Source organism: Carcharodon carcharias, chromosome 14, assembly GCF_017639515.1.
Source record: "Carcharodon carcharias isolate sCarCar2 chromosome 14, sCarCar2.pri, whole genome shotgun sequence".
Classification (NCBI taxonomy): Eukaryota; Metazoa; Chordata; class Chondrichthyes; order Lamniformes; family Lamnidae; genus Carcharodon; species Carcharodon carcharias.
Window position 1 is genome coordinate 7,273,005 of NC_054480.1, and position 13,548 is coordinate 7,286,552.

Sequence of the window (13,548 nt, forward strand, 5' to 3'; positions counted from 1 at the left end):
AAAAACACTCTTTTAAAAATGGACGAAAGCAAAATATGGAGCTGTACTTGAGCGGTAGGGCTCGGAATTGTAACAAGTAACATTTTCCTGGTTAAAAACAAAAAAACTGCGGACGCTGGAAATCCAAAACAAAAACAATTACCTGGGAAAAACTCAGCAGGTCCGGCAGCGTCGGCGGAGAAGAAAAGAGTTGACGTTTCGAGTCCTCCTGACCCTTCGACAGAACTCTTTTCTTCTCCGCCGATGCTGCCGGACCTGCTGAGTTTTTCCAGGTAATTCTGCTTTTGTTTTGACATTTTCCTGGACTGTTTCTAATCTCTGCTTCTTGCCGAGCTGTGAGGTAAGGGGGGGTGGCTTGTGAGAACAGGAGTGCAACCTTATTGGTTATTTTTGCTAATGACCTCGAGTAAACGGAGCCGTGGATTTGCTGTTTGTGCTAAACATTTACAATTCCTCGAGCACCGAAATAGCCTTAATCAAATTCCGGAATGGCTTTCTATATGTGCACCATCTGCACTTGCTTTCCTCAATCTCTGGCAGAGTGAATGACCCAATGTGTCTCCCCTCTTGTCCAAAGCAGTAAACCTGCCCTCACTTGATTCTGCTCCTGCCCTTTCCAATTGTAGCCAGAAAATCATGAGCAGTGGACTTCTCTTCCCAACCTTGCACCTGGAATGCCTTAAGAACCTATTCCTGACTCCCTCCTCCGCCCCTTGGAATTATTATCCACCAGCATTGGGTCATGTTCCGTGTGTATTCTGATGACATCAAGTCTGCACCCCCCCCCCTCCCCCATCTCTGCTGACATCCACCCTCTGATCAGGCAATTAATTATTGAGAAGACTATAGGCGTCATCTTCAGCTCCCATCACCAACTGCATTCCTCTTTCCTTGCTCACTATATCAGACTGAACCAGACTGTTCACAGCCTTAGCATCTTGTTTAACCTGAGCTAAGTTTCCCATGCCAAAAGCTGCCTACTTCTGCCTTTGTGATATCACCCACTTCCTCTACACTCAGCAATTTGCTTCTGAAACCCTTTATCCATGCCTTCTGAAACCTCCAGACTGAACTCCTCCGATGTCCTCCTGACCAGACTCCCATCCTCCTAAATTCAGCTCATCCAAAATTCTGCTGCTGTATCCCAACCTGATCCAAGTGCTATTCACCCATTTCAACCCCTCCCCCTCAACCAGTTTGACTCCGTTCCACTAATGTCTGAAACTTAAATTTTTATCCAGTATTTAAATCCCTCCTTGGCCGCACCTCTCCCTACCACACGGTAGCACTGCTACTGACAGAGCTGCTAGACTGGGTCTGCGCCAGGTGGCGAAGGAACCAACAAGAGAGAAGAACGTACTTGACCTCATCCTCACCAACCTGCCTGCTGCAGATGTATCTGTCCATGAGAGTATCGGTGGGAGTGACCACCGTACAGTCCTTGTGGAGACAAAGTCCCACCTTCACATTGAGGATACCCGCCATCATGTTGTGTGGCGCTACCACCGTGTTAAATGGGATAGATTTTGCATTGATTTAGCAACTTGACTGGGCAACCATGAAGCACTGTGGGCCATCAGCAGCAGAATTTTACTTGAATACAATCTGTAACCTCATGGCCCAGCATATCCCCCACTCTACCATTGCCATCAAGTCAGGGGATCAGCCCTGGTTCAATGAAGAGTGCAGGAGGGCATGCCAGGAGCAGCACCAGGCATACCTAAAAATGAGGTATATAACACGACTGCTTGCGTGCCAAGCAGCATAAGCAGCAAGCGATAAACAGAGTTAAGCGATCCCATTACCAAAGGATCAGATCTAAGCTCTGGAGTCCTTCATCAATGACCTTCCTTCCATCATAAGGACCGAAGTGAAGACGTTCACTGATGAATGTTCAGCACCATTCGCGACTGCTCAGATACTGAAGCAGTCCATGTCCAAATGCAGCAAGACCTGGACAATATCCAGGCTTGGGCTGACAAGTGGCAAGTAACATTCGTGCCAGGCAATGACCATCTGCAACAAGCGACATTCAATGGCATTATCATTGCTGAATCCCCCACTATCAACATCCTGGGGGTTTCTAGTGACCAGAAACTGAACTGGACTAGCCACATAAATACTGTGGCTACAAGGCAGGTCAGAGGCTAGGAATCCTGTGATGAGTAACTCACCTCCTGACTCCCCAAAGCCCATCGACCATCTACAAGGTACTAGTCAGGAGTGTGATGGAATATGCTCTACTTGCCTGGATGAGTGCAACTCCAACATCACACAAGAAGCTTGACACCATCCAGGACAAAGCAGCCGACTTGATTGGTGCCACATCCACAAATATTCATTCCCTCTAGCACCACTGAACAGTGGCAACAATGTGTACCATCTACAAGATGCACTTTAGAAACTCAACCTCCTTAGGCAGCACCTTCCAAACCCATGACCACTACTACCTAGAAGGGCAAGGGCAGCAGACGCATGGGAATACCACCACCTGGAAGTTCCCCTCCAAGTCACTCACCATCCTGACTTGGAAATATATCACCGTCCCTTCGCTGGGTCAAAATCCTGGAACTCCCTCCCTAACAGCACTGTGGGTGTACCTACACCACACGGACTGCAGCGGTTCAAGAAGACAGCTCACCACCACCTTCTCAAGGGCAGTTAGGGATGGGCAATAAATCCTGGCCTTACCAGTGATGCCCACATCCCGTGAAAAATGTTGATTTTAAGTATTTTGGTCCCCACAGGTTCAAAATCGAGCTGCGTATTATGCCACGTCTCCAGTGACTTCAATCAGACCACCTCAACGCTGGACAGGCCAGCACATGAGGCCCCCAAGTAAGTGAAGGTTTAATCTCACGGAAATATTTAGCAGGAAGACTAATTCGTATGGTAAATTACTGGGGGGGAAATAAAGACTGAAATTGCCTAAAAACCATTTGATGTGGTTGCTTTCTCAGGAGCTCACTCAAGTGCCTTTGGTCTTGTCCAACCTTTGAGTTAATCATAGATTGACCAATAGAGGGCAGCCTTCATCACAAAACTCTCCCGAGTGGTTTGTCCTGATCTATCTAAGTATAACCTCTGGTGATTTTTTTTCTAATTGAATTTTTTACATTCATTCTCGATCCTTTTCTTTTTCAACACCAGGCTGTCCGTTTGTCTCATCCAGCAGATTGCAACCTACAACATATAAAGTGCAATTTTTGTGTGGGCACATTGTTACTCCAGCATGTCACAAACCTGTCAATCATAGTAAATAGACACAGTGGGGGTGAGGAGGGGGGGTACAAGGTGTGGCTAATCCACTTCCATCAAACACATGTAACCCCAATGAATGTCAATCCATTGTTCTGAGACTCCTATTAGGGGGCTTAGTGTGGAACTCAAACCCATAACCTTCGTACTCCGAGAGGCTGAAATGTCACCCCTGAGCTGAACCTCACTTTGTAACTATCATATCAATCTACAGGGAATGTGCTTGTATATTTTTTTAATGATTGTGACCCCATAACTACGTAACTCAAATTTGTTGTAATAGGCCAATGTTTAAAAATTTACTGAATGCCTTGCTAAGCAGTGCCAGCTACCAGCTAGCAGATACACATTCAACATGCCTGTGTTGGGGGAGGAAGAGGTTGACTTTGGATCTATAATTTCCCAAAGCTTTCCACCACTGGGAATTTTCCTCACCACCACCAGTCTGGGTCTGTTGTAGACTTTATTGACAGAGATTGGTCAACAACTGCATTTTCGTTGTAGCGTGTGACTCCTCCTGTGGAAGGCCAGTTAGATGGACCTCGGGGTCTTAGTGATTCGGATTGATCTTTGATTTTAGTGGGAGGAGGAACGGGGAGCTGTGAGGATTAGGGGGTGAGAACTCATTCAGACGGCTCAGTAAGTGTCCCAAAAAGCTGGATCATGGCAAGATCCAGGAATCATGCCTGCAATTTCCCTTCCCGTGTTCAGCCTTATTATCAATGGGAAGCAATGGAATTCTGAGAAGCAGAATCCTGTACCTGGCAGGGATCTTCCTCCCTCGTTTGTGCATTTGGGGTTCTAGAAAGTGGCCGGTAGACAAGTTTGTGTGTGTGTGTAAGTTTGTGTGTGTGTGTGTGTGTAAGTAAGTTTGTGTGTGTGTGTGTGTGTGTGTGTGTAAGTAAGTTTGTGTGTGTGTGTGTGTGTGTAAGTAAGTTTGTGTGTGTGTGTGTGTGTAAGTAAGTTTGTGTGTGTGTGTGTGTGTAAGTAAGTTTGTGTGTGTGTGTGTGTGTGTAAGTAAGTTTGTGTGTGTGTGTGTGTGTGTAAGTAAGTTTGTGTGTGTGTGTGTGTGTGTAAGTAAGTTTGTGTGTGTGTGTGTGTGTGTAAGTAAGTTTGTGTGTGTGTGTGTGTGTGTAAGTAAGTTTGTGTGTGTGTGTGTGTGTGTAAGTAAGTTTGTGTGTGTGTGTGTGTGTGTAAGTAAGTTTGTGTGTGTGTGTGTGTGTGTGTAAGTAAGTTTGTGTGTGTGTGTGTAAGTAAGTTTGTGTGTGTGTGTGTGTGTGTAAGTAAGTTTGTGTGTGTGTGTGTGTGTGTGTGTAAGTTTGTGTGTGTGTGTGTGTGTAAGTAAGTTTGTGTGTGTGTGTGTAAGTAAGTTTGTGTGTGTGTGTGTAAGTAAGTTTGTGTGTGTGTGTGTAAGTAAGTTTGTGTGTGTGTGTGTAAGTAAGTTTGTGTGTGTGTGTGTGTAAGTTTGTGTGTGTGTGTGTGTAAGTTTGTGTGTGTGTGTGTGTAAGTTTGTGTGTGTGTGTGTAAGTTTGTGTGTGTGTGTGTAAGTAAGTTTGTGTGTGTGTGTGTGTAAGTAAGTTTGTGTGTGTGTGTGTGTAAGTAAGTTTGTGTGTGTGTGTGTAAGTAAGTTTGTGTGTGTGTGTGTGTAAGTAAGTTTGTGTGTGTGTGTGTGTAAGTAAGTTTGTGTGTGTGTGTGTGTAAGTAAGTTTGTGTGTGTGTGTGTGTAAGTAAGTTTGTGTGTGTGTGTGTGTAAGTAAGTTTGTGTGTGTGTGTGTGTAAGTAAGTTTGTGTGTGTGTGTGTGTAAGTAAGTTTGTGTGTGTGTGTAAGTAAGTTTGTGTGTGTGTGTGTGTGTAAGTAAGTTTGTGTGTGTGTGTGTGTAAGTAAGTTTGTGTGTGTGTGTGTGTGTAAGTAAGTTTGTGTGTGTGTGTGTGTGTAAGTAAGTTTGTGTGTGTGTGTGTGTGTAAGTAAGTTTGTGTGTGTGTGTGTGTGTAAGTAAGTTTGTGTGTGTGTGTGTGTGTAAGTAAGTTTGTGTGTGTGTGTGTGTGTAAGTAAGTTTGTGTGTGTGTGTGTGTGTAAGTAAGTTTGTGTGTGTGTGTGTGTGTGTGTAAGTAAGTTTGTGTGTGTGTGTAAGTAAGTTTGTGTGTGTGTGTAAGTAAGTTTGTGTGTGTGTGTAAGTAAGTTTGTGTGTGTGTGTGTGTGTGTAAGTAAGTTTGTGTGTGTGTGTGTGTGTGTAAGTAAGTTTGTGTGTGTGTGTGTGTGTGTAAGTAAGTTTGTGTGTGTGTGTGTGTGTGTGTAAGTAAGTTTGTGTGTGTGTGTGTGTGTGTGTAAGTAAGTTTGTGTGTGTGTGTGTGTGTGTAAGTAAGTTTGTGTGTGTGTGTGTGTGTGTAAGTAAGTTTGTGTGTGTGTGTGTGTGTGTAAGTAAGTTTGTGTGTGTGTGTGTGTGTGTAAGTAAGTTTGTGTGTGTGTGTGTGTGTGTGTAAGTAAGTTTGTGTGTGTGTGTGTGTGTGTAAGTAAGTTTGTGTGTGTGTGTGTGTGTGTGTAAGTAAGTTTGTGTGTGTGTGTGTGTGTGTGTAAGTAAGTTTGTGTGTGTGTGTGTGTGTGTGTAAGTAAGTTTGTGTGTGTGTGTGTGTGTGTAAGTAAGTTTGTGTGTGTGTGTGTGTGTGTGTAAGTAAGTTTGTGTGTGTGTGTGTGTGTGTGTAAGTAAGTTTGTGTGTGTGTGTGTGTGTGTGTAAGTAAGTTTGTGTGTGTGTGTGTGTGTGTGTAAGTAAGTTTGTGTGTGTGTGTGTGTGTGTAAGTAAGTTTGTGTGTGTGTGTGTGTGTGTGTAAGTAAGTTTGTGTGTGTGTGTGTGTGTGTGTAAGTAAGTTTGTGTGTGTGTGTGTGTGTGTGTAAGTAAGTTTGTGTGTGTGTGTGTGTGTGTGTAAGTAAGTTTGTGTGTGTGTGTGTGTGTGTGTAAGTAAGTTTGTGTGTGTGTGTGTGTGTGTGTAAGTAAGTTTGTGTGTGTGTGTGTGTGTGTGTAAGTAAGTTTGTGTGTGTGTGTGTGTGTGTGTAAGTAAGTTTGTGTGTGTGTGTGTGTGTGTGTAAGTAAGTTTGTGTGTGTGTGTGTGTGTGTGTGTAAGTAAGTTTGTGTGTGTGTGTGTGTGTGTGTGTAAGTAAGTTTGTGTGTGTGTGTGTGTGTGTGTGTAAGTAAGTTTGTGTGTGTGTGTGTGTGTGTGTGTAAGTAAGTTTGTGTGTGTGTGTGTGTGTGTGTGTAAGTAAGTTTGTGTGTGTGTGTGTGTGTGTGTGTGTAAGTAAGTTTGTGTGTGTGTGTGTGTGTGTGTGTAAGTAAGTTTGTGTGTGTGTGTGTGTGTGTGTGTGTAAGTAAGTTTGTGTGTGTGTGTGTGTGTGTGTGTGTAAGTAAGTTTGTGTGTGTGTGTGTGTGTGTGTAAGTACGTTTGTGTGTGTGTGTGTGTGTGTGTAAGTAAGTTTGTGTGTGTGTGTGTGTGTAAGTTTGTGTGTGTGTGTGTGTGTGTAAGTAAGTTTGTGTGTGTGTGTGTGTGTGTGTAAGTAAGTTTGTGTGTGTGTGTGTGTGTGTAAGTAAGTGTGTGTGTGTGTGTGTGTGTGTGTGTGTAAGTAAGTTTGTGTGTGTGTGTGTGTAAGTAAGTTTGTGTGTGTGTGTGTGTAAGTAAGTTTGTGTGTGTGTGTGTGTAAGTAAGTTTGTGTGTGTGTGTGTGTAAGTAAGTTTGTGTGTGTGTGTGTAAGTAAGTTTGTGTGTGTGTGTGTGAGTAAGTTTGTGTGTGTGTGTGTGTAAGTTTGTGTGTGTGTGTGTGTAAGTTTGTGTGTGTGTGTGTATGTAAGTTTGTGTGTGTGTGTGTAAGTAAGTTTGTGTGTGTGTGTGTAAGTAAGTTTGTGTGTGTGTGTGTAAGTAAGTTTGTGTGTGTGTGTGTGTAAGTAAGTTTGTGTGTGTGTGTGTGTAAGTAAGTTTGTGTGTGTGTGTGTGTAAGTTTGTGTGTGTGTGTGTGTAAGTAAGTTTGTGTGTGTGTGTGTAAGTAAGTTTGTGTGTGTGTGTGTAAGTAAGTTTGTGTGTGTGTGTGTAAGTAAGTTTGTGTGTGTGTGTGTGTGTAAGTAAGTTTGTGTGTGTGTGTGTGTAAGTAAGTTTGTGTGTGTGTGTGTGTAAGTAAGTTTGTGTGTGTGTGTGTGTAAGTAAGTTTGTGTGTGTGTGTAAGTAAGTTTGTGTGTGTGTGTAAGTAAGTTTGTGTGTGTGTGTGTGTGTAAGTAAGTTTGTGTGTGTGTGTAAGTAAGTTTGTGTGTGTGTGTGTGTGTAAGTAAGTTTGTGTGTGTGTGTGTGTGTAAGTAAGTTTGTGTGTGTGTGTGTGTGTAAGTAAGTTTGTGTGTGTGTGTGTGTGTAAGTAAGTTTGTGTGTGTGTGTGTGTGTAAGTAAGTTTGTGTGTGTGTGTGTGTGTGTGTGTGTAAGTAAGTTTGTGTGTGTGTGTGTGTGTGTGTGTAAGTAAGTTTGTGTGTGTGTGTGTGTGTGTGTGTGTAAGTAAGTTTGTGTGTGTGTGTGTGTGTAAGTAAGTTTGTGTGTGTGTGTGTGTGTGTAAGTAAGTTTGTGTGTGTGTGTGTGTGTGTGTAAGTTTGTGTGTGTGTGTGTGTGTGTGTAAGTAAGTTTGTGTGTGTGTGTGTGTGTGTGTGTAAGTAAGTTTGTGTGTGTGTGTGTGTGTGTGTGTAAGTAAGTTTGTGTGTGTGTGTGTGTGTGTGTAAGTTAGTTTGTGTGTGTGTGTGTGTGTGTGTAAGTAAGTTTGTGTGTGTGTGTGTGTGTGTGTAAGTAAGTTTGTGTGTGTGTGTGTGTGTGTGTAAGTAAGTTTGTGTGTGTGTGTGTGTAAGTAAGTTTGTGTGTGTGTGTGTGTGTGTAAGTAAGTTTGTGTGTGTGTGTGTGTGTGTGTAAGTAAGTTTGTGTGTGTGTGTGTGTGTGTAAGTAAGTTTGTGTGTGTGTGTGTGTGTGTAAGTAAGTTTGTGTGTGTGTGTGTGTGTGTGTAAGTAAGTTTGTGTGTGTGTGTGTGTGTGTGTAAGTAAGTTTGTGTGTGTGTGTGTGTGTGTAAGTAAGTTTGTGTGTGTGTGTGTGTGTGTAAGTAAGTTTGTGTGTGTGTGTGTGTGTGTGTAAGTAAGTTTGTGTGTGTGTGTGTGTGTGTGTAAGTAAGTTTGTGTGTGTGTGTGTGTGTGTGTAAGTAAGTTTGTGTGTGTGTGTGTGTGTGTGTAAGTAAGTTTGTGTGTGTGTGTGTGTGTGTGTAAGTAAGTTTGTGTGTGTGTGTGTGTGTGTGTAAGTAAGTTTGTGTGTGTGTGTGTGTGTGTGTAAGTAAGTTTGTGTGTGTGTGTGTGTGTGTAAGTAAGTTTGTGTGTGTGTGTGTGTGTGTAAGTAAGTTTGTGTGTGTGTGTGTGTGTGTGTAAGTAAGTTTGTGTGTGTGTGTGTGTGTGTAAGTAAGTTTGTGTGTGTGTGTGTGTGTGTGTGTGTAAGTAAGTTTGTGTGTGTGTGTGTGTGTGTGTGTGTAAGTAAGTTTGTGTGTGTGTGTGTGTGTGTGTGTGTAAGTAAGTTTGTGTGTGTGTGTGTGTGTGTGTGTGTAAGTAAGTTTGTGTGTGTGTGTGTGTGTGTGTGTGTAAGTAAGTTTGTGTGTGTGTGTGTGTGTGTGTGTGTAAGTAAGTTTGTGTGTGTGTGTGTGTGTGTGTGTAAGTAAGTTTGTGTGTGTGTGTGTGTGTGTGTGTGTAAGTAAGTTTGTGTGTGTGTGTGTGTGTGTGTGTGTAAGTAAGTTTGTGTGTGTGTGTGTGTGTGTGTAAGTAAGTTTGTGTGTGTGTGTGTGTGTGTGTGTGTAAGTAAGTTTGTGTGTGTGTGTGTGTGTGTGTAAGTAAGTTTGTGTGTGTGTGTGTGTGTGTGTAAGTAAGTTTGTGTGTGTGTGTGTGTGTGTGTAAGTAAGTTTGTGTGTGTGTGTGTGTGTGTGTAAGTAAGTTTGTGTGTGTGTGTGTGTGTGTGTAAGTAAGTTTGTGTGTGTGTGTGTGTGTGTGTGTAAGTAAGTTTGTGTGTGTGTGTGTGTGTGTGTGTAAGTAAGTTTGTGTGTGTGTGTGTGTGTGTGTGTAAGTAAGTTTGTGTGTGTGTGTGTGTGTGTGTGTGTAAGTAAGTTTGTGTGTGTGTGTGTGTGTGTGTGTGTGTGTGTGTGTGTAAGTAAGTTTGTGTGTGTGTGTAAGTAAGTTTGTGTGTGTGTGTGTAAGTAAGTTTGTGTGTGTGTGTGTGTGTAAGTTTGTGTGTGTGTGTGTGTGTAAGTTTGTGTGTGTGTGTGTGTAAGTAAGTTTGTGTGTGTGTGTGTGTAAGTAAGTTTGTGTGTGTGTGTGTGTGTGTAAGTAAGTTTGTGTGTGTGTGTGTGTGTGTAAGTAAGTTTGTGTGTGTGTGTGTGTGTGTGTGTGTAAGTAAGTTTGTGTGTGTGTGTGTAAGTAAGTTTGTGTGTGTGTGTAAGTAAGTTTGTGTGTGTGTGTAAGTAAGTTTGTGTGTGTGTGTAAGTAAGTTTGTGTGTGTGTGTAAGTAAGTTTGTGTGTGTGTGTAAGTAAGTTTGTGTGTGTGTGTAAGTAAGTTTGTGTGTGTGTGTAAGTAAGTTTGTGTGTGTGTGTAAGTAAGTTTGTGTGTGTGTGTGTGTGTGTAAGTACGTTTGTGTGTGTGTGTGTGTAAGTACGTTTGTGTGTGTGTGTGTGTAAGTTTGTGTGTGTGTGTGTGTAAGTAAGTTTGTGTGTGTGTGTGTGTAAGTAAGTTTGTGTGTGTGTGTGTGTGTGTGTAAGTAAGTTTGTGTGTGTGTGTGTGTGTGTGTGTGTAAGTAAGTTTGTGTGTGTGTGTGTGTGTGTAAGTAAGTTTGTGTGTGTGTGTGTGTGTGTGTGTGTGTAAGTAAGTTTGTGTGTGTGTGTAAGTAAGTTTGTGTGTGTGTGTAAGTAAGTTTGTGTGTGTGTGTAAGTAAGTTTGTGTGTGTGTGTAAGTAAGTTTGTGTGTGTGTGTGTGTGTGTAAGTAAGTTTGTGTGTGTGTGTAAGTAAGTTTGTGTGTGTGTGTGTGTGTGTGTGTAAGTACGTTTGTGTGTGTGTGTGTGTAAGTAAGTTTGTGTGTGTGTGTGTGTGTGTAAGTAAGTTTGTGTGTGTGTGTGTGTGTGTGTGTGTGTAAGTAAGTTTGTGTGTGTGTGTGTGTGTAAGTAAGTTTGTGTGTGTGTGTGTGTGTAAGTAAGTTTGTGTGTGTGTGTGTGTGTGTAAGTAAGTTTGTGTGTGTGTGTGTGTGTGTAAGTAAGTTTGTGTGTGTGTGTGTGTGTGTAAGTAAGTTTGTGTGTGTGTGTGTGTGTGTAAGTAAGTTTGTGTGTGTGTGTGTGTGTGTAAGTAAGTTTGTGTGTGTGTGTGTGTGTGTAAGTAAGTTTGTGTGTGTGTGTGTGTGTGTAAGTAAGTTTGTGTGTGTGTGTGTGTGTGTAAGTAAGTTTGTGTGTGTGTGTGTGTGTGTGTGTGTGTAAGTAAGTTTGTGTGTGTGTGTGTGTGTGTGTGTGTAAGTAAGTTTGTGTGTGTGTGTGTGTGTGTAAGTAAGTTTGTGTGTGTGTGTGTGTGTGTGTAAGTAAGTTTGTGTGTGTGTGTGTGTGTGTAAGTAAGTTTGTGTGTGTGTGTGTGTGTGTGTGTAAGTAAGTTTGTGTGTGTGTGTGTGTGTGTGTGTAAGTAAGTTTGTGTGTGTGTGTGTGTGTGTGTGTAAGTAAGTTTGTGTGTGTGTGTGTGTGTGTGTGTAAGTAAGTTTGTGTGTGTGTGTGTGTGTGTGTGTGTAAGTAAGTTTGTGTGTGTGTAAGTAAGTTTGTGTGTGTGTGTGTGTGTGTAAGTAAGTTTGTGTGTGTGTGTGTGTGTGTGTAAGTAAGTTTGTGTGTGTGTGTGTGTGTGTGTAAGTAAGTTTGTGTGTGTGTGTGTGTGTGTGTAAGTAAGTTTGTGTGTGTGTGTGTGTGTGTGTGTAAGTAAGTTTGTGTGTGTGTGTGTGTGTGTGTGTGTAAGTAAGTTTGTGTGTGTGTGTGTGTGTGTGTGTGTAAGTAAGTTTGTGTGTGTGTGTGTGTGTGTGTGTGTGTAAGTAAGTTTGTGTGTGTGTGTGTGTGTGTGTGTGTAAGTAAGTTTGTGTGTGTGTGTGTGTGTGTGTGTAAGTAAGTTTGTGTGTGTGTGTGTGTGTGTGTGTGTGTGTGTGTGTGTGTGTGTGTGTAAGTAAGTTTGTGTGTGTGTGTGTGTGTGTGTGTAAGTAAGTTTGTGTGTGTGTGTGTGTGTGTGTGTAAGTAAGTTTGTGTGTGTGTGTGTGTGTAAGTAAGTTTGTGTGTGTGTGTGTGTGTGTGTAAGTAAGTTTGTGTGTGTGTGTAAGTAAGTTTGTGTGTGTGTGTAAGTAAGTTTGTGTGTGTGTGTAAGTAAGTTTGTGTGTGTGTGTAAGTAAGTTTGTGTGTGTGTGTGTGTGTGTGTAAGTAAGTTTGTGTGTGTGTGTAAGTACGTTTGTGTGTGTGTGTAAGTAAGTTTGTGTGTGTGTGTGTGTGTGTAAGTTTGTGTGTGTGTGTGTAAGTAAGTTTGTGTGTGTGTGTGTGTGTGTAAGTAAGTTTGTGTGTGTGTGTGTGTGTAAGTAAGTTTGTGTGTGTGTGTAAGTAAGTTTGTGTGTGTGTGTAAGTAAGTTTGTGTGTGTGTGTAAGTAAGTTTGTGTGTGTGTGTAAGTAAGTTTGTGTGTGTGTGTAAGTAAGTTTGTGTGTGTGTGTAAGTAAGTTTGTGTGTGTGTGTAAGTAAGTTTGTGTGTGTGTGTAAGTAAGTTTGTGTGTGTGTGTGTGTGTGTGTAAGTACGTTTGTGTGTGTGTGTGTGTAAGTAAGTTTGTGTGTGTGTGTGTGTAAGTAAGTTTGTGTGTGTGTGTGTGTGTGTAAGTAAGTTTGTGTGTGTGTGTGTGTGTGTGTGTGTGTAAGTAAGTTTGTGTGTGTGTGTGTGTGTAAGTAAGTTTGTGTGTGTGTGTGTGTGTGTGTGTGTGTAAGTAAGTTTGTGTGTGTGTGTGTGTGTAAGTAAGTTTGTGTGTGTGTGTGTGTGTGTGTAAGTAAGTTTGTGTGTGTGTGTGTGTGTGTAAGTAAGTTTGTGTGTGTGTGTGTGTGTAAGTAAGTTTGTGTGTGTGTGTGTGTGTAAGTAAGTTTGTGTGTGTGTGTGTGTGTGTAAGTAAGTTTGTGTGTGTGTGTGTGTGTGTGTAAGTAAGTTTGTGTGTGTGTGTGTGTGTGTAAGTAAGTTTGTGTGTGTGTGTGTGTGTGTAAGTAAGTTTGTGTGTGTGTGTGTGTGTGTAAGTAAGTTTGTGTGTGTGTGTGTGTGTGTAAGTACGTTTGTGTGTGTGTGTGTGTGTGTAAGTAAGTTTGTGTGTGTGTGTGTGTGTGTGTGTGTGTAAGTTTGTGTGTGTGTGTGTGTGTGTGTAAGTTTGTGTGTGTGTGTGTGTGTGTAAGTAAGTTTGTGTGTGTGTGTGTGTGTGTAAGTAAGTTTGTGTGTGTGTGTGTGTGTGTGTGTAAGTAAGTTTGTGTGTGTGTGTGTGTGTAAGTAAGTTTGTGTGTGTGTGTGTGTGTAAGTAAGTTTGTGTGTGTGTGTGTGTGTAAGTAAGTTTGTGTGTGTGTGTGTGTGTAAGTAAGTTTGTGTGTGTGTGTGTGTGTAAGTAAGTTTGTGTGTGTGTGTGTGTGTAAGTAAGTTTGTGTGTGTGTGTGTGTGTAAGTAAGTTTGTGTGTGTGTGTGTGTGTAAGTAAGTTTGTGTGTGTGTGTGTGTGTAAGTAAGTTTGTGTGTGTGTGTGTGTGTAAGTAAGTTTGTGTGTGTGTGTGTGTGTAAGTAAGTTTGTGTGTGTGTGTGTGTGTAAGTAAGTTTGTGTGTGTGTGTGTGTGTAAGTAAGTTTGTGTGTGTGTGTGTGTAAGTAAGTTTGTGTGTGTGTGTGTGTAAGTAAGTTTGTGTGTGTGTGTGTGTAAGTAAGTTTGTGTGTGTGTGTGTGTAAGTTTGTGTGTAAGTTTGTGTGTGTGTGTGTGTGTGTGTGTAAGTTTGTGTGTGTGTGTGTGTGTGTAAGTTTGTGTGTGTGTGTGTGTGTGTAAGTAAGTTTGTGTGTGTGTGTGTGTAAGTAAGTTTGTGTGTGTGTGTGTGTGTGTGTGTAAGTAAGTTTGTGTGTGTGTGTGTGTGTGTGTGTAAGTAAGTTTGTGTGTGTGTGTGTGTGTGTAAGTAAGTTTGTGTGTGTGTGTGTGTGTGTAAGTAAGTTTGTGTGTGTGTGTGTGTGTAAGTAAGTTTGTGTGTGTGTGTG

The 13,548-nt window shown here is 42.1% G+C and overlaps 1 protein-coding gene across 5 annotated transcripts in view; it reads left to right on the forward strand.

The window, feature by feature from the left end:
• The window catches only part of LOC121287113 (embryonic polyadenylate-binding protein-like), a 104,830-nt gene that overhangs the window by 15,533 nt on the left and 75,749 nt on the right, over positions 1-13,548 (forward strand). For all 5 annotated transcript variants that reach the window (XR_005945150.1, XM_041204668.1, XM_041204669.1 and 2 more), the window contains exon 10: positions 2,748-2,838. Coding sequence is in view for 4 of the 5 variants with exons in the window: in XM_041204668.1 (XP_041060602.1) it covers positions 2,748-2,838 (91 nt within the window). In the remaining variant the exon portion in view is untranslated. The remainder of the gene's footprint in view (positions 1-2,747; positions 2,839-13,548) is intronic.